Source organism: Apteryx mantelli, chromosome 1 (assembly GCF_036417845.1).
Source record: "Apteryx mantelli isolate bAptMan1 chromosome 1, bAptMan1.hap1, whole genome shotgun sequence".
Lineage (NCBI taxonomy): Eukaryota > Metazoa > Chordata > Aves > Apterygiformes > Apterygidae > Apteryx > Apteryx mantelli.
This window is the reverse complement of record NC_089978.1, coordinates 27,074,964-27,096,106: the sequence shown is the minus strand read 5'-3', so window position 1 is coordinate 27,096,106 and position 21,143 is coordinate 27,074,964. Positions and strand designations below refer to the sequence as shown.

General features: G+C 41.7%; 1 protein-coding gene across 1 annotated transcript in view; it reads left to right on the top strand.

Moving 5' to 3' along the window:
- Positions 1–1,041: 1,041 nt before the first annotated feature.
- Positions 1,042–21,143, top strand: part of STARD13 (StAR related lipid transfer domain containing 13) — a 156,904-nt gene continuing 136,802 nt past the window's right edge. Inside the window, exon 1 of the mRNA XM_067291156.1 lies at positions 1,042–1,165. Within this exon, the coding sequence (XP_067147257.1) occupies positions 1,042–1,165 (124 nt within the window). The remainder of the gene's footprint in view (positions 1,166–21,143) is intronic.

Here is a 21,143-nt window from a genome sequence, read left to right as displayed (position 1 = left end):
TATTAAAACTGGTAACATGGAATACATCTGTTTGTTTGCTTTTAGTTTGCATGGGTATTGCTGGCATTACAGCCTCAATTTTAATTTAAACAAGACGGGGATATCTATAATGTTTAAGATGACAGCTTCACCAGGCTGTTCAGCTGCTTTGGTGTATGGCACTCACTTTAAGTGACATCAGCCTCTTCACTGCACACCACAGACCTTCTGCGATAATAATAAATTATGGTCTGTAAGTCAGCGAAACGAAGCCCCCGTTGTCCTTCTCCACTACCAGTGTCCCCGCTGCCAGCGAGGCTGTGAACCACCCAGCCTGCGGGCGGCCAGGGCAGGGAAAGAGCCATAGTTACGGCAGGACCCCCCAGATCCCTGAGGAAGTGGAGGCCCAGCCTTGGTTTCCAAAATGGGGTAAGAGCCCTGATGTTAGGGACGGAGGAACTTGGATTCCTTTCTTATTCTGTAAATGTGTGTAAAAAGTGACCGCCGGAGTTCAGATCTGAAACCTTGTAGGAGGGGGTAAGGGAGTGCTGGAGCAAAGGAGACCATGAGAGGACGGGCATGGAAGGGATGGAGCAGGGGCAGGGCGGCCAGGGGGTAGCGCAGGGAAAGCAGAAGAGAAGTGGGAGAGATGTTGTTGTGAGGTGACCTGGCGGCAGCCCCCAAGCTCCCCGCGGCCGGCAGGGCCCAGGAGCCGGCAGCGGGGTGACGGCCCCGGCAGCAGGGCAGGGGCCGCCATTTCCTCCCTCACGGGCGGGGGGGGGGGGACCCCGGGTGGCGGCCGGCCGCGCCCCCCCGCCCTCCACGGCCGCCTTATCCCGGCGGCGGGAGCGGGGGGGAAACCGGGACCCTGAGGGAGGCTGGCGGCGAGGCTGCCGCCCGGGCGAGGCAGCGGGCGGCGCTCAGGTGCAGTGGCCGCCCGCGGCCGTCCGCAGCCGCCGTGACGCGGGCGCGGCGGGGCTGCCCCGCGGCCCCATGTGGCCGCCGCCGCCGCCGCTGAGCGGGGCTGCCCGGCGCGCCGGGCGGCATGCGGAGCGGCCGAGGATGAGCAGCAAGCGCCGCTCCGCCAAGCCGCAGCTCCGCAGGTCGCTCAGCGAGCAGCTGCGGGACTCCACGGCCAAAGCCTGGGACCTGCTGTGGAGGAATGTCAGAGAGACACGGCTGGCAGGTCAGTGCCGCCGCGCCGCGCCGCCGGGGTGCCCGCCGGCCCTCGGGGTGCCCCGGGCCGGGCCGGGCCGGGCGGGGGGCGCTGCCGCGGGGCGCCCGGCACTCGCGGCCGCCCCGCTGGGGTCGCGCCGGGGCGCGGGGCTGGCGAGGGAGCAGCGTCGCGGAAAGCTTCGCCTCGGGAGACCGGGCTTGCCTGGGGTTCAGTCGCTCCGCCGAGCCGCGTGCAGGCGCGGGTTGCGGGGCTCCCGCTGCGGCGGACGCTCGCCCCCGTTGGAAGAAACGGTTTGTTTCGTGTCAGGCGCTTCCCCAGCCTCGGCTCGCCAAATCTTGCCCCGCAGCGGTGCTGGCCGCAGGCGGCGCCCGGGAGGGCGCAGGCAGAGCGCGCCCGCAGGTCGCAGCCGGGAGCGGTGGCAGCGGCGCCTTCGCCCCGCACGCGCGACACCGGGTGCACAGGTGTAAAACGCTTCCTAAACTCAGAGATGCCGAGGGTGCAAATGCAAGATAGAGTTATACGGGAGCACAGAGCGCCAAGATTTATGGGCAGAATCATGCATAACGAAGGCTCGTTGGCGAAGACAGATTCCTCCGCCAGGTTCTGCGGCAGTGCTGGCAACCTGGTGACCTTGCCTGGGGCGCTGTGACATGCTGCTATTGTATAATATTAAGGTACACTGCGTGTAACAGACCTGTCTAAATTGTGTCTGCAGCACATTAGTTCATATGTGCACGCAGTTAAAATAATGGATATAAATTGCATGGTAATTTTTGAAAAATTAAAGTGGGTAGCTTCAATAATGAATTACTAAACCTGCTAATTTTGTGATGTTATGGTTACCCAAAATATTAATTTGTCTTCACATGTAATCTACTTATTCCTATATTAAAAGTAAATGCGAATAGACATTCAGCAAGGATACTGTTCACTATTTTTTTCTTTTTTGGTCAAAGACAACTATTGCTTGATTGAGCAAAGGACCTGGGCAGGCTGCCATGAAGCTGTAGCCAACTTCTTCAAGTGCCTGTGGATTAAAATTGAGGGAGTCAGACTTTTTAGTTAAGGTGGATAGTCCCGGTTTGAAGTTCTGCCATAATTTAAATGCTGTTCATAACATGCTGGTGACACTGCCATACAGGTGCCTTTTAATTAAATGAGTTATCTGACAGCTTAACAAAATGTGTAGAATGTGTACAAATAACATCTGTTGATTCCAAAGATGTTCTGTTGTTCAGATGCTTTTACGTCTCTGGGATTTCAGTCCTTGTTTATATATTTATTTGTCTCACTGGCCTGTGTGGCTGCAGTGCACATTTCTATGCTTCTTCCCAGCTTTCGTTAAGGCGAAGGAATGGAATTTAAGCTGATCTACATGTGTCATTATTTGCTGTTTGCTTGACCAGCTTCTTATACATTGCAATAAATCACATCTCACTGAGGTAGATATTTGTACAATTTCCCTTTTCCCCAAAGCTGACATTTGTGGTTCAGCCCTGAATGACAGTCAGAGCAGCAGTGTAACTGTTAACTAGTATTTAAGAAGAATGACAGAGACAAAAAGCAGTTTTAACTGTCAGTCTGCTGTCATATTCCAACCTTCACACCAAATGAAGGCTTATGATCAAATGATGACTGTGATGACTGCTTTGTCGGCTCTTTACCCCATTACTCTTTCAGCCTACTTTACTTCTTTTATCTATTTGTATAGGTTTCAGACACCAGTTGCCTAACATATACCTGTAAAGAAAGTAAGCACAAGGCAGCCACCACTTAGTTCATAAAAAACAGATGATTGTTCAGGTTGGAAAGGACCCTGGGAGGTCTCTGGTCCAACCTCCTCAAAGTGGGACAGCACCAGGCAGAGCAGACCAGGTTGCTCAGGGCTTTCTCCAGATTTCCTCGGGAAGTTTTTCTGCATTGATGGTCCATGTACTGAAGGAGAGAGCAGCTCCTGTTTCCCCACGCAGACACAGGTGGGCTATGGGTGCATGAGCTGGCGCAAGAAGCTGAACCTTGGCCAGAGCAAGAGGAGAGCTGAACCTTGGCTCAGTCCCTCTCAAAGCAGCAGACAAGAGTGATGGGTTGCTGTGGAAAGTAAGCGGTGCATAAAAAGACGGCTCCAGTGTGCTCCTTCTGTCCCTCCACCCCACCTCACGTCCTGCACAGCAGAAGTGATGAGCAAGCGGCTTAGTTCCTGGTGTGCTCCTGGGTCAGGACTACTTTATACTGTCTCTTATTCAGGACGGATCTGTGGTGCCTAGCAGCTCTTGATCATACTTTCTGTTTCACTGACCTGGATTTTGTTTCTTTTTTTAAATAAGTGAGCGTACCCAGTACAGTGATGAAAATGCCAGTCTTAGTTTTTCTGTGCTTTTCATACTTTTTGCAGAGGTAGTTTTTACTCTAGTTATGTTCCTGCTGTGCTTGCATTTTAAGTTAGAATTTATGAACACATCCCTTTTCTTAGCATGCTTATTTTTGTGTTAGTTCAAGATTGGAAAAATAAATTAAGAAGTTAAAAGGTATCTAGTACACTCATCCTCAGTCCTAATCTTCAGTCCTAATCCTCAGTTGACTGCATGTTTAAATAAATCCCCACTGAACTGAGTCTTGGGGTTTTTTTACTACTAACAGAATAGAGTAACTTAGGCCATGATAAAGGATCTGCTTTCAGCCCATTGAAATAATTGATCATGAAGTGAATCTGAGTTTTAACTCCGTTGTTGGAGTGGGGCTTTATTGATCTGAAATGTCGTATAAAACATTGTTGTTTAATGGTGGGGTAATTCTGAGCTACGAAGATGTTACTGGAATCCCTTGGTTTTGGAATTTGACTTATATATTTAACAGACTCTTTAAAAGTAATGACCATAAGGTGTTTCTGAGATCCCTGCTCAAATCATGATCACCTGTAATAGTAAAACACAACAAGCTATAGTTGTTACTTCCATTGTATGTAACTGAAGAGTGCCACCCATTCTCTGGCATTCTTGCAGTTATCATATACTAAAAAAATACACTAAGATATATTTGAAGTTTTGAAGTTCAGTACTTCAAAGTCAGGAAATGCCAGAGGGAAGGTTGCCATGTTGTTCAGTCTCCTTGCAGTGTAGTGTTGTCCTTCAGCGACATGATCACATCCCCCTTTTTCTATTTCCACTGAACTTTTCAGCCTCATTCAGCACATAAGGATGTGCTGGTAAGATCCCCATTGCTTAGTGCATGAAGCTAGGGCCTGGGGTACTGCAGCCTTCTCGAATCCTAGACCGAGTGCGGAATTACATCTTTCCTCAAGTGCTTTTCTGTGGCGCGTATGAGTCTGAGTACTTCATACCATTAATGTTTTAACTGTATCCCTAGAAGCTGTGAGGTTACATTGTTCCCATTTTACAGATAGGGAAAAATGAGATTAAACTCAGGAGTATCAGTAACTCTGAGTGTTAGAACTTGAATTTTCACTTTTTTTGCCCCTTGTATAATGCTTGACTATTCAAATTATTGCTCTCGATGATTCCTGCTGCACAGCAGTCCTGCAAATATGCTCCTAGCCTCTAATTGTCACCCAGGAAATAAGTAACTTGCAATTACTGGCTGTCTGTTGCAGCTTGTTTGAAGTGACTTGCTCAGCACCAGAGAGGTAGGGATAGAGCTCCTAGGCTACTGTTTACTTGACATAGTCTCAGAAACTCTGTTTTCTTTTCCTCCGCTCAGTCTCCCACCCTTTGCTATATGCCTTCCAACTTTGGCAAGAAAGGCTGCAGTTCTACAGTCATTGGCTTAATTAACGAGGTGACTCTGATACATTACTAGATCACTGGCCATCATGGGACAGGGATCCAATGGAAATGCATGTGATGTGGGAGAGACTTTGTTCATAATGGGAGGAGGGTTGATTTAGGTTTAGCTTGTGGATGAATTTATCCATGGATAAATTGCTGTCAGGATTTCTGCACTGTTAGGCAGCCACTGCTATGACTGTAGTGTAGGTGTACCCTCAGTCCTTGCCAAATCTCTTCTGACTTGAGCTTCTTCTCCCAACAGACTTTGTGTGTTTTGTGTTCTCAAAGACTTTAGGTCTCTCCCCCGTTTGATTTCCTCTAGCCATTCAGGTACAGCTCCCCTCTTCTCTGCATTGAAGTCCTGACTGCTGACAAGGGAACATTGATAGTACGGGCTAGACTATCCCTGAGCCCTCTGATGCAAATGCTTGGTGTGATTTTGGGGAAGGATCTGCTCAGGTGCTCCCACCCAGTTTTGGGCTTGGCCATCTTCTGCACTAATGGAATTTGGCAGCAAGTTTTCAGTGGTTTGCTCAAACTGCCATTTTCAAAGATTTATAAATTGCACAAATTTGGACAGATTTCTTCAGTGACTGACTAGGAGAGCACCTTAACTAGAGCTAGAGTGACTTTCCTTCATTGTGAAATTACAGGTTTCCATTTTGAAGGATGAAGCACTAGAGTTTCTCAATGATATAGCACTTAGATTTGCAATGGGACAACATATCATGGCTTAATTTTATCTTGGAAATGGATGGCCTGCAGCATCAAAAATCAAACCAGGATCATGAAGCAGGCTTTTGGCAAAGAAAGTTTTAGACTGGACAATTAAGGTTTGGCAACCAAAATTGGGATCTTCAAGTGAAAGGGATCAGAAAACCTACTGTTTGGGTATCCTTAACCATTCAGAAGGATCTTATACACTGATTTGCAGCTACGAGAGTCTCTTCAAAATGCATTTATGTCAGAGATGAAACTGAACATTAGCTGAAGTAGGCTAGAAAATGGAAAATAAATTGTACAGCTGAAAATGCAGGAAGGCATTGTAAGCAGAAAGTAATTACCACGTTCAGAATTTGGCAAGGATATGAAGGCAATGCCCCTTCTCTGCTGAAAAGTAACTTGTGGTTTGTTTGTGGGTTGTTTGGTTTTTACTGAGTGCAAATGATCAGACATAGGTTAGTGACTGCACCTCGGGCAACACAGTGCTCCCTGGCACCAAGCTGAGGTGTTGATCCTGCGGGATTTGGAAGAGAAAGTGGCTCTTAAACTAGCAGTCACAACCAATATTATATGAATTTTAGCATTTTGGTTGTGCATGTACGGAGCCGAGACCAACCATATTTCTGAAGACTAATTAAAGAAGCTTGAAGTGCTATGGGTGGCTCATAGTTTTTAGTTTTCAATTAAAATTAAACATTTTTAGAAACTTCATTAGGCAATTTGTTTATGTATAATTTATCCCTCCCGAGGCACCTAATTTCTGGTGTGTGATGTATCCTGAGGTCGCTGTTATGAAACCAAAAGGAAATGAATGTACCCAGGCTCCCACGTCCTCCGAAGGACCCCTGAGTAAAGGCTGTAATCCTGATATAGGGCAAACCTTAAGTCTGCTGCATCTTACTATAGAGATTTAGTCTTAATTAAGACAGTGTACAGTGCAAATATAGCAAGTTAATCTAATTAAAGTAGTTCAATAAAACAGTAAATTCTTTTATAGAAGAATTTTGCAAGGCCAGTTTTCATTAGGGATTGCAGATGTGTATGTAAAATCTTGTATTTGGTGTGCATACTCTTATGTTCCATTTTGAAATTATACACATATGTTTTCAGAAAGCAAAGTAAAGATGTAGTCTGTTTTCCAACCAAGGCACTGGAGAGTATAAGATGCTGATTCTCAGGTATGTAGATGAGGTGTATATGTGTGAATTCCCCCCTAACCTACCCCGTCAATGGGAAAAGACTGCCCTTTGTCAAAAAGGAACGTTATGAAGGATTTTCTTTATTCAGGATGGAGTGCTGCAGGGAAGAAAGAAAGAGCCATATGGGTGATTCTTTTGGTCAGGCGTGCCAGGAAATTTTCTGTGGTTTATCAGTCCTAAAATACATTGTAATGGTTGAAAAATTAGTCATTAATCTCATTAATTATATTAATCATGCTATATATTCTATAGTAATGTTAGGAACTTTTTAAAGGGAATTTCTTTAAAAATATAGATATTCTTCTTTGCATGTATATTATATCAGTATTCTGCAATTTACTTCTCCTTCTCTAGACGCTCCCTGAAGACCAGTAGTTTGACTCTGAAAAGTGGGTGATGCCAGCAAAATACCACCATTGTCCCTTCTGTTACTGCTGGATTCTCATGACCCTTGGGAACAAAAAGTTCATTCCAGAAATACATTTACAAAAATACCAATATGCTCACCATGACAAGTCTTTCTGTATCAGCATGAGACTAGGAAGGGGGGTGATGGAGGACGCCTCACTGTCTCAAAATTCAGAGAACAGTTCTGATTTTCTCATTTTCCCGTGTAACATGGGGAACAACTCTGGAAATGCAGCACAGGCTCTGAAGGTGACAAGAAAATTCTTCTTTTATTTTTGCAAGAATACATATTTTCTGTATTTGAACAAGTCCTACTTCTGTCAGAGAGGTGTACCAGAGATTTTTTTTCGTAAGAGAAATCAGTTTTGATTACTTAATTTCCAAACACTGTGAGATACAAACCTTATAAGAAGTTCTTCTGATAAGATGGTAAATCAGTTGTGATAATAGGAATAGGTACATTTGAATCAGTCTTTTTCTACATGATAGTTATTTAGAAAAGATCCTTGATAAATCTCATTCTTACTGGAGCTTGGCTGTTCACTGATTTTAATGGCACATTAGTCTTTAGAATACACACGTAATTTTTCTAGAAAGTTATTGAGTTGGTCCTTTTTATAGTACAACTTATTTTTTTATTTTTTTTCTACTGATTTCATATGGTTCCTTGAGCATCCACTTGGTTCTTTCAGTTCTCAGAAGTCAATATTTCTCCTTATTTCTGTCCATATATACAAGTCCCCCAGTTCATTCCACCTGTAGATATTTCCTGTGTGAATACAAGAATGCTGATACTGTGTCAGTATGCTATAGCATGCTTTTGTGGAGGATTCCTGTAAGCATTGTAATTAGTGCTGATGCCTGCAGACCATAATATTTGAAACAAATTATAGTACTATTTTCCCAGAAGCAGTGTGTATAATACAATGTTGTATAAGTTCCTATATGTTTAGACAGATGTGTTTACTGGTACTCATATTTTTCTATGATATATTGGAGCTCATATAGACTGATGTAGATGTTTAACTTACTTGCCTGACATTAAACTGTAATGACATTTTTCCATTCCAAGATTGCTTCTTAATATCAGTCATGGAATACTGAATTGTATCTTCCATTCCTGAAAATCGTAATCATTTGCTTTGGTTTATATTATTTCTCATTCATTTCCTATTAGGTGTTTTTGTATTTATTGGTATGACTTTAATTCTATAATCCACTTTTCATATCCCCATGCAACTGAATTTATTTATAATACTAACTCTGCCAGAATATTTATATAGAGCAGTTATAACCACAATAAACTTTTAGCTCTTAAGTGAACACCATAATAATTTGCATCAAAACAGCCTCGTTGGTAACTGGCCAGCAAATTCCTAAGCATAGGAAATTCTTGGATTCAGTAAGGCCTTGAAGATTGGACTCCCACTCTCCTGCTTTCCAGACTACGGTAGGATGAGATTTTTAATTTAAGGAATCAGCGTAAGCAGTGCAAGTCTCAGTTTTGAAATGAATTTTATGTCATCACTTTTTGTTCAAATGAAAAAAGCCTCTTAAAAAAAATCCCACATTTTATTGTTTTAAAATATAGTCATTCCTAAGGATTCTAAAAACTCCAAGGACTTAACAATCAGATTTCCATAATATTTGCCAGCAGTACCAGAATGGCCTTATTTCAGAGCAGAAGTCTGACTCTTTGATTTATGTTTGTTTTTTTTTTTTCTATTTTGTATTTCTCAGATTTCTTTGATGTGCTCTTGCTCTTCCTGTTTTCTCATTTTTTGTTTCATAGCATGGCCGATTCCTGCAATGCTATATATCATAATTCCTTTAAAACATCATCTCTCTGAGTCACAACTCTTTGAGTCACAATTCATTGAGATACCCAGCTTTCACTTAAAGTGAAGTATATTTTAATCTCAAGTTCATAAAGAAGAGCTTGAAAATGTGAACTTCCAATTCTGAAAAGATAAAACATTGAATTTTTTGTTTCTATAAAATGTCATAGGTTTAAGCCAGTCTCCTGAGTTTGGAGGAGTGATACCAGTCTTATTCCTGAAAATTTAGTTTGGGGGATGTTATCTTCAAATAATACAGAATTTGTGATGGCTTCTTTTGAGCATTACAGGCTTAAGAATATAATGGTAGTGTAAGAGGCTCCTCCCCTGGCATTAGAACATCCACAGGAGCACTGTACTTTAGTGGCTCCTTTGCAAGTCCTGTTTATAGTTCATAACTGAGAATGTTTTGACATCAGACCATCCTGATGTAGCATATACTGCAAGTAAGCTAAGTTTGAATATACACAGATACGAGAACAATAAGTAGCTATTGTACAAGCAAGAATCAGGAACATTTGCAATGCATGGTACTTGGTTCCAAAAAACCCAAAACTCAAAAACCAATTCAATTAATTTATTTAATAAACAATTTCATGTGAAATATTCTGCCACTCTTTCCAGTAGAGGGCAGTAATTTACATACAGTAATATAAATTTGTATGTGTATACAGTATGCATCACAAAATAGTAGACACAGTAACCAATTTTATTAAGATAGTGCAATATTCAGGGCATACTAAGTAAATCAAGTATAGAGTGCCATCCAGAAGATCAATTTTCTGTACTTTTGCAGCAGGCCTTAATCATATTTAATTGCACTAGAATTTAGGCAGATTGTACCCAGCTCACTAAACTGCATCAAATACTTCCCTATGCCCTGATGCCATACGCAAAGGCATGCAATGCATGCCCTCAGTGTAATGCTATAAAACCCCCTGCCTGAGGGACTGTAACACAGCCTTCACATCTTTTCAGACACCTAAAGCAAGAAAACCATACCAAACAGGATGTGTTAAGGATCCCAAAGGGATCATATGGGGTCCAAAACCCCAGTGTGGATGTAGCCGCTCTCCTCTGTGGGTGCTAGTCTAGAGCAGTGTGGGCAAAGCACCGTGGCATTGCTTGGCCTGGAGTCCTGACTTGGCTTTTGCATGGATATATTTAGCAAAGTGAAAGTAGTCCAAATTTCATGAGAGGGAAAAAAAAAAAAAAAAAAGAGAAGCCTTCAGCTAGTATGCAAAGCAAAACTAAGACATAATCTCCTGTATATAGAGTGGTCAGACAGAGTGAATTGTTTCAACAGATAATTTCATTCTGATACTGATTTTTTTTTTTTTCTGGTGCTATTGAACAGTAAGTGCACAGAATTTTTTTGTGTCCTGAGATTTTTACAGATCCATCAACATATTGTAATACAGTGGAAGAGGAGGCCCTCAACCTTAAAATCATTCTGTTTCTTTAAACTGAAACAATTTGATTCCTAATCTATCTCAAAACCCTTACCATTTAAAAATTTATGCTGAGTTGAAAAAATGTGTAAACTGCAAGTATTTCTCTAGCACTAATGCTCACACTATTATCTGAAAGGTGGCATTCAAACTCTCCTTTGAAATGACCTGAATATATTATTTTCAAGCATTTATGAGATTATATTACATCAGAAAACAAGCTAAACTGGTGCAGGACAAAACACTTTTAAGTGTATAAGGCCCGAGAACTTTTGAAATTTTGACTGTTTGCATATTAAGATTTTAAGGATCAACATAGTTGCTTTTCAAAGTTGCAGGTTTGCTGGGAGAGCCCCAAAGGAGCCACCTGACCACAAAAGCGGGTCGGGACTCTGAGGCATCCTAGGCTTTGCCTGTGGAAGTAGCCTTTGCCAAACGTGGTCAAATGGGTATTGCTTAGTGAATCCTCTTCACTTACGAGACTGCCCAAATTTTAGATTGTGCATATATGTGGATGCACCACAGGAATACCTTTGTGGCATTTCTGTAAATACTTTCAGAAGTCTGAACGTAAAGAACTTAAGTTCACTAATTCAAAAATAGCTTTAACTCTTAATTCCATCAATATTTTGATAACTTCACTTGTCACAGATCTAAGATAAAGCAAGGATAATCAGGTTCTCCTGTTGCTAGAGATAAATGAATTGCATTGGTGCTCCTGGGAAGCTAAGAAGCATGTTTGAATCTGACCTGAGAGTAGCTTGAAATCCTTTTGTATTTGACCTTCTATCACTGCAGTTTAGGAAGAAAATCCCGATTACTGCCAGTTCCAGGAAGAGGGTAGCTTGAGGGAATGCTGAAAGAGTTAAGTAAAAACTGTACTGTTGCAAATGATACCTTCCTTATTCAAAATACTCAATTATTATACTTAGCATTGGAAAAAAAAGGGTTCCTAAAGATTTAGGAGCAACTTGCAATTGAATCATAGCAGAGGGTTCCCAGAAGTGTTGCAAACATGTTAGAGTTTATTTTGGAATCACTGCTTAGAGGAGAGAGGACCGGAACATCTCTCCCAACATACTACTCTTAGGTTATTTTTAATGCAAATCTCATTACTCTGGAAAAAGCACCTCTTCCTCCTCCTCCCTCCCCCCCCCCCATCTGAACGGCATGCTATTTAATAGATTATCAAGAATAATGTAAATTATTTGAGACTGAGTCCTTTCTGTTCTCTGAGTCCCTTTTGCTTTTGCTCATATTAAGAGTTTTTTTTAACATAAGAACAGATTTTATCTAGATCAATCAATTTTACAGGGAGATTTCAGCTATTGGATTTGTAGTAAGAAGGAAACCTTTTTTATTTATGACATTGTGAAGACAACAGCTGGGAATGCACCCATTAATAGACTCAAGCAGATGGATTCTGACAAGTCCATGAACTATTCACACTCTTTTTTAGCAAATATTTTGCAGCAATCCCAACTTGCAAATGGTGCTTCAGAAACAAATACAGAATTGTCTGTCTGAAGGCACAAAACAGAAGAGTCTTTACAATACTGTGGATTTGAATGATGAACAGACAGTTTTAGAGGGTGGGTATCATTATAGTTGCAGTGACTGAGTATTTTCAGCAACAGCTGGTGCCACTTTTTTCAGGAAACAAAAATATTTTCTGTTCGTAGAAGTCACCAAGAGAAAGTAAAGGCATGTCTTCAGGCTAGCTCTCTAAATAAAGTAGCTGAAATAGAACAAAATGATACAATATGGGCAAGTACTAGAGAAGTTGATAGAGTTGTGAGAAAACTGATGGGAGGAAGATTGCTGTGCAGTGGTAGAGCCAGTGACTCAGATCATGTCCTTTCAAGTAAAACCAGTGCAGGACACACAGTATTTCTCTTCATTTTTTCAGACTTTGATTTGTAGTTTTAAAACTTACCCGAACATCTCTCTATTTCTGGTATCATAGGAAAGTAAAAATGGCAACTGGTTCTTCTTTTCCAGATCACTTATTACTTCATCCACCTGTACCAAATCTGCTATTATTTGTCTCAGTTGAGATTTTTCAAAGCCCCATATAGCATTGAGCCCGTCAGCTACCTTTGAACAAACTGGGAAATTACATGGCCAAAAAACCCCAATCAGCTTTCAAAATGTCAATAATCTCAGTTAAAATATATAATTTGACATACGTACTCTGAACCTCTACGTGAATTTTTGCCACATGGTGAGGTGTTTGGGTTTTTGCCCAGTTTCCTTCCTGGGAAGAACACCTATAACTTCCTAATCAGTTAAAGACTACGACCAAATTTTTCTGCCAGTTATACTAGTGAAAATATAGAGCAACTCCTCCAAAATCAGCAGAAGCACTCTGGATTCTGATATAATGATGGCTTTTATCAACCTGGCTTGACTCACTCCATCACTACTGAAAATAAAGATGCTTTCATTCACAGAGAACAAGAAGCATATTACATCAACTTGGCAAATGTATATTTTGGTAATTACAGTAGCTCTCTTATAATTGTCCCTAAAAGTTCCAAGTGCTTTTATTTCAGAACAAAGCTGATAATTTCATTATGACCTTAATTCAGCTATCACTTAAATACACTATAAATTTAAACCCATAGCTAAGTGTTCCACCCAGTTGGAAGGGCTCTTCAGCTGTTTTGTTACATTTAACCTCTAAACCAACAGCACATCCTTTTTAAAAATATGATCTCTAAAATCAGTGCAGTAGGATGCTTGAGAGTTCATCAGAAACAGGAAAGCACCAGAACATACATATTTCTGATGTATAAGAAAGTCAAGGATGCTATACCTAATCAGACTCAAATAGAGATCAAATAAATTTCAGAATCTAGTTTAGAGAAAGATGCTGGCAAGTAAAATTGACTCAAACATCTGTTTTGTTTTTTACGAAAACATAAAAATATGTAATTACAAAACTGCCTGAGCTGTTTCTTTTGAAGGCATCCTAAACAACAAGGACAGCAGGACAAGTGTTATCAAGTCAAGGCATATATGATAATCCTGGCATGGCAGCGTTTTAAAGAAACTAACAAATGCAAAAGGATTATAAAACAGCTGGGATGAATTCTAGGTAGGAACACGAGACTCCACAGAGCTATTTTAAATCTCTGGATTCTAGGTCACAACAGAAGCTACTATTCAGAGCCCTCCCTCTTTCTTTCACTCCTTCATGTTGCTTTATCTTAAGGAAGGATCATGACTTTTAGAGCATTGGAACAATTCTCCCTTCTTTTATGGAAAGGATCAGTTGGTGCAGTTGTTAGGGGTCTTGAAAATGGGAATAAGCTTATTGCTGTGACAGATCAGGCAACATATGGAAGGAGATAAGACATTCTCCAGAGACAGATTAAGTTTTTGCCAAGGCATTTTATTGAAATTTTTGAAAATAAACAGGTCATTAATTGGGTCCGGATTTAGCTACTGCAAATAGCGCAAAGATGTTGCAAACCACATGCTTTCCCCTATTTGTTTTTACAACCCTTTCTATTTATGGATGCTCTTGCTTAATGACTTATTTCTTTAATAGAGGGCATTGTTTTACACCGGAAGTCTCATCTCTCAATTATTTTTGCCAGTAGATGCCTGAGTAAAACATACGTGTCTGCACAATTTAAGTGAAAGAATCAGTCAGCAATAATACAGTAAGTAGGAAATAATCAGTAGCTAAAAATTGTGTAAATTGGTCCTTTTCCCCTTAATGGTAAAGGAGAAAAGTTGTAGAAGACAGTAGTCTTCTATAAAGTTAGCATTCAATTCTTCCTGGACTCATCAGCATGTAGCAGTTCTGAGTCTTCCTCTGTCAAGACCATGCTTGTAGAACAATAGAAACAAAGACACCAGTTCCAAGGACAATGTCCTAAAAATCAGCTTGCCAATGAAAACCTGAATGCAATATATATGAACTTTTCACTGGCTTTTCCGAGGTATGTGACAGGTGATGACCACATGCACTAACCTGCCTATCAACCCTGTTGAAGCACTCTCTGCGCCTACACTTTCCTAGCCAGATCAAGGCTGGGTCCAAGAACTGGAATGTAGCAGCCAAGTCAGCTAAGTTGTTCTACAGCATCACAGAAATACATGAGAGAAGAATCTTCACACCCTTTCTGCTTAGGTTTCAGCCCATGGAAGTACAGGCATTAGGTTATGCTCTGTCCCCACAACCTTGAGTTGTGTTAGAAATAACAGACAAGTGAAATCTATCTGCCCTGACGTGCAGACAGTGAGTATAGTAGGGATGCTGTCCAAAAGGATTGAGTTAGTCACACTAGGTCCTTTACAGTCAGGACAGAAATGAGTACCTCCACAGGCAAGTCCTGTCTTCCTAAAATAGGTGCCTGAGACAGGTGGGATGAATTGTCCTCGGGTGCTGCTTATTTCTTTCGATAAACCTAGCCCAAGTGACAGCATCAAAGATGTGTCTGTGTCAGTGACAGGTGGAGAAAAAAGCCACCTCTTCAGCTGCCACTTGAGTGTATTTGATATGGAAATCAGTGAGACAATCATTGCAGAAGTTTAATTTTAGTGATTGTTGCTCATAGCATCTCTGCCTTCATTTTAAGATACCTGCTCAAGTAAGCAAAGCAGCAGATCGAGCTGACAAGCCCCCTTTGACTTCAGTGACACTTATACACTTAAAGATACACATTCCTACATAGCTAGTCAGTGTGTCTAAACCTTGCATAAATGTATTTGCTTAGTTCTGCTTTTTCCATTTCCAGATAATTCTGGGATTCTAGATTGTGAATTACACATATTTAGAACTCATACTGTGTTTATTGTAATAAAAATTATATGGTTTGATTTTTATTCCCTGACTGCCTTAGCTAAGCAACAAGGATAACGGCCATACAAATTTTGTACTGCATATTTTAAAGTTCATTTTGAGGTTCACTGTTCACTCAACTATTCAGTTATCTATGTTTAAATAGCTGTTGTACTTGGTACAGCACACTCGGTCAGGCTAAAAGTCCACCAACCTCAGGTATCATATGTTTCACAATAGCTGCTAGTGGATGCTTAGGACAGCGTATAAGAACATGACAGGTTTATGGTATGACCCCTTAGCTTGCAGGCTTCAGTAAACAGATCTTTGATGATGTTGTTAACAAGAGTGCCAATTAGGAACAGAGTAAGAGGGAAGTTTATGATGTGACTGTGTGTGTCCTAGCTGAGCTATTCCCAGGCTGGTGAGACGCAGCGTCGGTTTCCCATTTGTAATCTTTTGGAAACGTGTAATCCCTCACATCACAATTGCTATTTTAAAAGGTTATTTTCAAATCATTCACAGGTGTCATGGCCAGAATTGCATCCTTTCACATGAGCTTTCACTAGTCTGAGCAAAGTTGGAACAAGTTTATTTTAAAAGCAATACAGACTTACTAGTGGTTTGAAAGCAAAATGTTCAGCACTCCATTTGTTTCTAATTTATCATTCAACCTGTCCGTTTTGTAACATATTATGAACCAGTGAATATATTCTTTGTCATAAGTTCCACAGGACATGAAAGGAGGAAAAATAAAGACTGAAATACATGAATCTCTGGTTCTTTTGCAATCCAAGTACAGAGTGCATACAAAGTACTTTAAAGCCAATTCTGATCTCAGCTACACAAGTGTAAATCCAGAACAATTATAGGTAATCACTGAGTTATGGTTTGGTGCAGAAGACCTCCATGAGCAGAATGGCCTGGGAAGACCGCCTTTAGAGCCCAGTTTTGCTTTAATTTCATGTTTTTGTAGCTGAGTCAAGATCTAATTGAACAAGAGAAAAAAAATACCAGCAAACATAAGCAGGACCAACCTTTTTCAAAGGTCAGGTGCAGTTTAAGTTCTGCAATTTTTAGTTGCCCCATTTGAGATACTTTAAAGAGGTCTGATGTTCAGCCTGAGGAAATCGGCACTTCCAGGAAGTCAGAACTTTGAAAGTGTCATGGAAAATCTACCCAGGATGACTAGTTTCTTTTGAAGGTCTTGGCCAAGGAATTTTTCCAGTAAAACTACATTCCATAAACATGGAGCAACACCTCAAGCAGACAAGAACAAATGAGGAACAGTGTAAGGTTGATCAGAAAGAGAGCTGGATATTCAAAAAGTGGGACAGGGAGGAAGGCTGGTGGAGTGACTTGATAGGGTTCCAGGATAAACAGAGTGTAGACAGGAATATTTTCATCAGGCTGGAATTGAGATAGTAAGAAGGAAATCACTGCCTGGTATGGACCTTATCAGTCAGTTCTCTTGGTCTTCATATTTTGAACAGAGGAGAAACCAACAGAGGAAAAGAAACCCTGGTAAGTGGTCAGTGGCTGAGGGAGGTGGACGTACAAGTGAATGTGTAGGCGTATGGGGTTAGAGAGGGTAGAGGCCAAGACAGAGAATATGATCCAAGGTAGTACAGCTGATATGGGGTGGGAAGGAAGGAACTTCTGCTGGAGAATATTTCGCACATTCTGCACTGCTGCAACCGATTAGATTTTAGGCTCTCTGGTCCTTCCCACTCACTAAAAACATTTTCGAAAGCCAGATTGTGTGGAAGGAGAGGAGCAGGCTACGTGCTCTTTCTCAGGAGAAGCGGTGTGGTGGCTGGCAAGGGAGCTAGGTGAAACCCTCTCTTCTACATGACTCTTGCTATTTGGCAGGCTTCCACTTTTTTTAAAAAAACACCTGCAGTGTGTTGGTCAGAATGACTTTATCCAGTTAGATGCATGAACTCTACAATGTGTATATAGTGCATTGCAAACTGTGAGTGAAAAAAAAAAAAAAGTCTCTTATAGAGTGCAAAGAAATACTGCTTCCAGAAATGGAAAGCTCAAGTTGTGCACAGAACAGTGGACTTCAGGGAGACAGAAAATCCTGATCGGTGACTTGTCCGATTCATGAATATCTATTTGTATCTTAAACTGTTCCACTGCTGGTTTATTGTGGAAGGACTGCCATGGATTTTTTTTGACAAAAAAATATTATGATTCTTTGATACTTCTAAATCTTTCGGCATGAAAAAGAATAATTTGAGATTAAAAACCCTTGGTATCATTCATGTTTTTTTAGACATTCGGGGGGAATTAATGTACAGTGCAATTGATGTAGATTATGCTAAATTCTACCTCTGAGTGAGGGATGAATGATACAGGTATGCCCCTTATTTCCCCCAGCTTCTTTATGTGTGAGGTTGTTATTTAGGCACCAATATGGCAAAGATTAAATAGCTAGCTAAGTGCGTGAGTGTTTTGGTTGCCCTTGCAGTGACGTGGCGGGTCAGCCTTAAAACTAGGCTAGTGACCAAATTCACCGCTCATCCATATTATTTCCTTGCAGGATCTTTGGTCTGGTTCTGGGAGGCCCAAACTGGCAATCTAGGGGTGGCAAGAAACTGTCATGTGCGCCGTGTTTTTCATTGCATGGGCAAGCACATCCCCGTGTGCCTGGTGGACAGACCTCAGCTCTGTGCTGCATTCAGCACCCTCACTTGCCCTTGTAGCAACAGCACATGACTGACGCATGTCAAGCAAGATAGTCCTGGGCCGTGCCAAAAATGTTGGCTGTCACAAGGCTGAATTCAGTTTGCTTTCTTACGGAGATGGGAGAGTGGAGGCAGACATTGGCTCTGCTACGTGTGCAGAGGGCCACCCTCCCAGGACTTGGTGTCCCACATAGCCCAAACTCTCCCCACTCATCAGCCAAAACCTCAACTTTCCTGGGTCCGGATAGAAGCAAAGTAACCAGCGAAGTGACGGCTTTGGCTGCTCCTCTGCACTCTGCTGCCCTAGCCAAATGCCTCCTCTGCCTGTACCTCGTGTCAGTTTTGGTGGTGACAGTTTGAAGAGTATAGAAATAAAGGAGACATTTTAGCTGAATGTTGGTTAACAAAGTTAAATGTTGGTTAACAAGTGCTTTATGTGCATTCTGCAGAGTAATTCTGTGCTAGGCTGCAGTCCAGCAGTAGGATCAAACCCAGCTTTTCTTTCAGTGCACATTGCGCTGTAGAGTCACACGCAACAAACACAGCACTGTTGTTATTCAGTTAATAAAATCCAGTAGCATGCACTTAATACTATATTGGGAAGTATGTGGCACTCTGCAAGTTCAGGCAATGAACATCTCCTCTAAGGGAACCTGCTGCAGGTGTAGGACCATTTTGTAAGAGTATTTCTTTTCTCTTTTGCTCATGCGGTTTTTCCTGCTTTCAGTGTACTCATATTGCTAATAAGGAAAACAAAATTGCTAGAAAGTTGCATTTTTTTTTCACATGTAGATACCAAAGCAGTTAGTAAAGATGAAGATTACTATTAGCAGTTAGGAAACTTGTGCAGAGACAGGTTATATGTCTTCTCTGAAGTCTTCTAGCAAGTCATTGCCAGGTAGTCCTATGTGCTAATCATCAGAACAGTCTGCCTCCCTGGACCAGACGGTGAAATAATGTAATGAATATTCATTGATTTCAGGGAGGCTAGAGAATTTCTGGGCAAAATAACCTTCGTGTTCCTGTGTTGCAGTGTTTGAAATAGCAGTGTTACTGTGTGACTGAGAATAATTGAACAGTAGCTGAGTGGTACTGTTCTGGGGGTTGTTTTTTGGGGGGGGGGAGCAGATTACAAAATCTAGCTTTGGCATTGTTTCTCTAACACAGATGCTCAAAACCCTGTAATCAAGATCTGAAAAAGGAACTTTTCTCTCTTGCCCATTTCACCACAGTGCTGCTGCAGTACTGTCAAAAAGAAAATAAATAACATGAAGTCTTTGAGAAGGCATGAACCTTCTGCTAAGATAGTAATGTTTGCCTGTGGTTCAGAGTTACACCAGCAGTAGGTCTGTACAGGGATTTAGAATATATTTTGATAACATAAGAAAGCGTTTGGATAAACTGAGTTTATCCAAACACTTTCTTATGTTTATCCAAACACTGTCTTATGTTATCAGTGTGTTATCCAAACACTTTGTTAGTGAGGCTGGGTGATTAGGATGTATGTTAGCCCACCGCTACTTAAATACATTTACACAGTTCCTGTGGGGTTAGTTTTAGGAACTTGTGTATTGATTTAGCAGATGGAGTTGCACTAAGGGTATGGAAACTACTTTTAGCTTATTCCTGTCATAGCGCTCTTCGAGTGCTTTGGCAGAGAAGGCCTGTCACCTGCAGTGTCTTCCCCTCCTGTGACCTCTGTTTTGAACTCTCTTTATTATCCCACCTTTTTTTTCTTAATTTACTGTTGAGAAACGTTGTCTGTAGGGACTTCATACCGTAGGATGCTGACTATTCTTGGCTGGATTCGGGCATCAGGTGAGCACGTGAACAGTTCAGCTGAGGCCAGGGGAATCTATATTCACATGCTGGCGTGGTTTGACTGAGAAAAAATGCTGTGGTTAAAACCGAAGAGGAGTGAGACCGTAACGCCTAAATTAGCAGCCAGGGACTGGACCAACCGACCGACCACTTGCACAGCGTTATGCGCAGGACTGGCACGCCTTGTCCCCTCCATGTCCCCTGGGCAAACAGACAGAGCGTGCCACCCTCTGCGGTCTTCTTCATGGCTCATGGCCACTGACTTAGGGCTCCTGAGCAGCAGGACGAGAGGGCACAGAGAGGCTGCCTTCAGGGCAGCACCGGCTGCTCCACAGACCTGCCACAGACCACAGCAGCAGTTATTCTGATGCACTTATAAAGAAGAAGCCCAGCTAAGGTTGCCATTTTTAAATAGTACATGGGGTATGTGCAGCCTGGTTGGTTTATATGAGAATACAGAACAGCCACTCACAGCCAGACCACAGGTCCAGCTAATCTCATGCCAGTGCCTGCCAGTAGTAACTATTTAGGGAAAACAGCTAACACTAGGGTAAGTATATAGTGATAGTGATACCTTGTATGCCTTACCATGTCCATGTGGTTTAGGGACTTCATCAGGCACTTTTTTTTTTTTATTTAATAGTCCTTGACAGATTTTTCTTTCATGAGTTTACCTAACTGTTTTTTGAACTCTTCTATCTTTTGGCAGCCACAGCATCCTCTGGCAATTAGCTCCAAGGTTTATCTATGCATAATATGAAGAAATATTTCTGTTCATTTGTTTTGAACCTGCCCCACGATCATTTCACCTAATGTTCCCTACTTCTTTAATTGTGAGAAAAGAACCCAGAATTACTGAGTAATGGGCACACCTTTATAACAGCATAATGATGATTGTTGTTTTGTTCTCAATTACTTTTTCCAACAAGCTTTAAAATACTTTTTGTTTTTTTTCTTCTTTCCTACTGAGCACTTATACTGGCATTTTTGTAAACCTCTCCGAGGTCTATTTCCTCAGTGATAGTAGCTCCTTTACAGAATCACAGAATCGCTGAGGTTGGAAGGGACCTCTGGAGATCATCTAGTCCAACCCCCCTGCTCAAGCAGGGTCACCTAGAGCACATTGCACAGGATTGCATCCAGGCGCATTTTGAATATCTCCAGAGAAGGAGACTCCACCACCTCTCGGGGCAACCTGTTCCAGTGCTCTGTCACCCTCACAGTGAAAAAGTATTTCCTCATGTTCAGATGGAACTGTCTGTGTTTCAGTTTGTGCC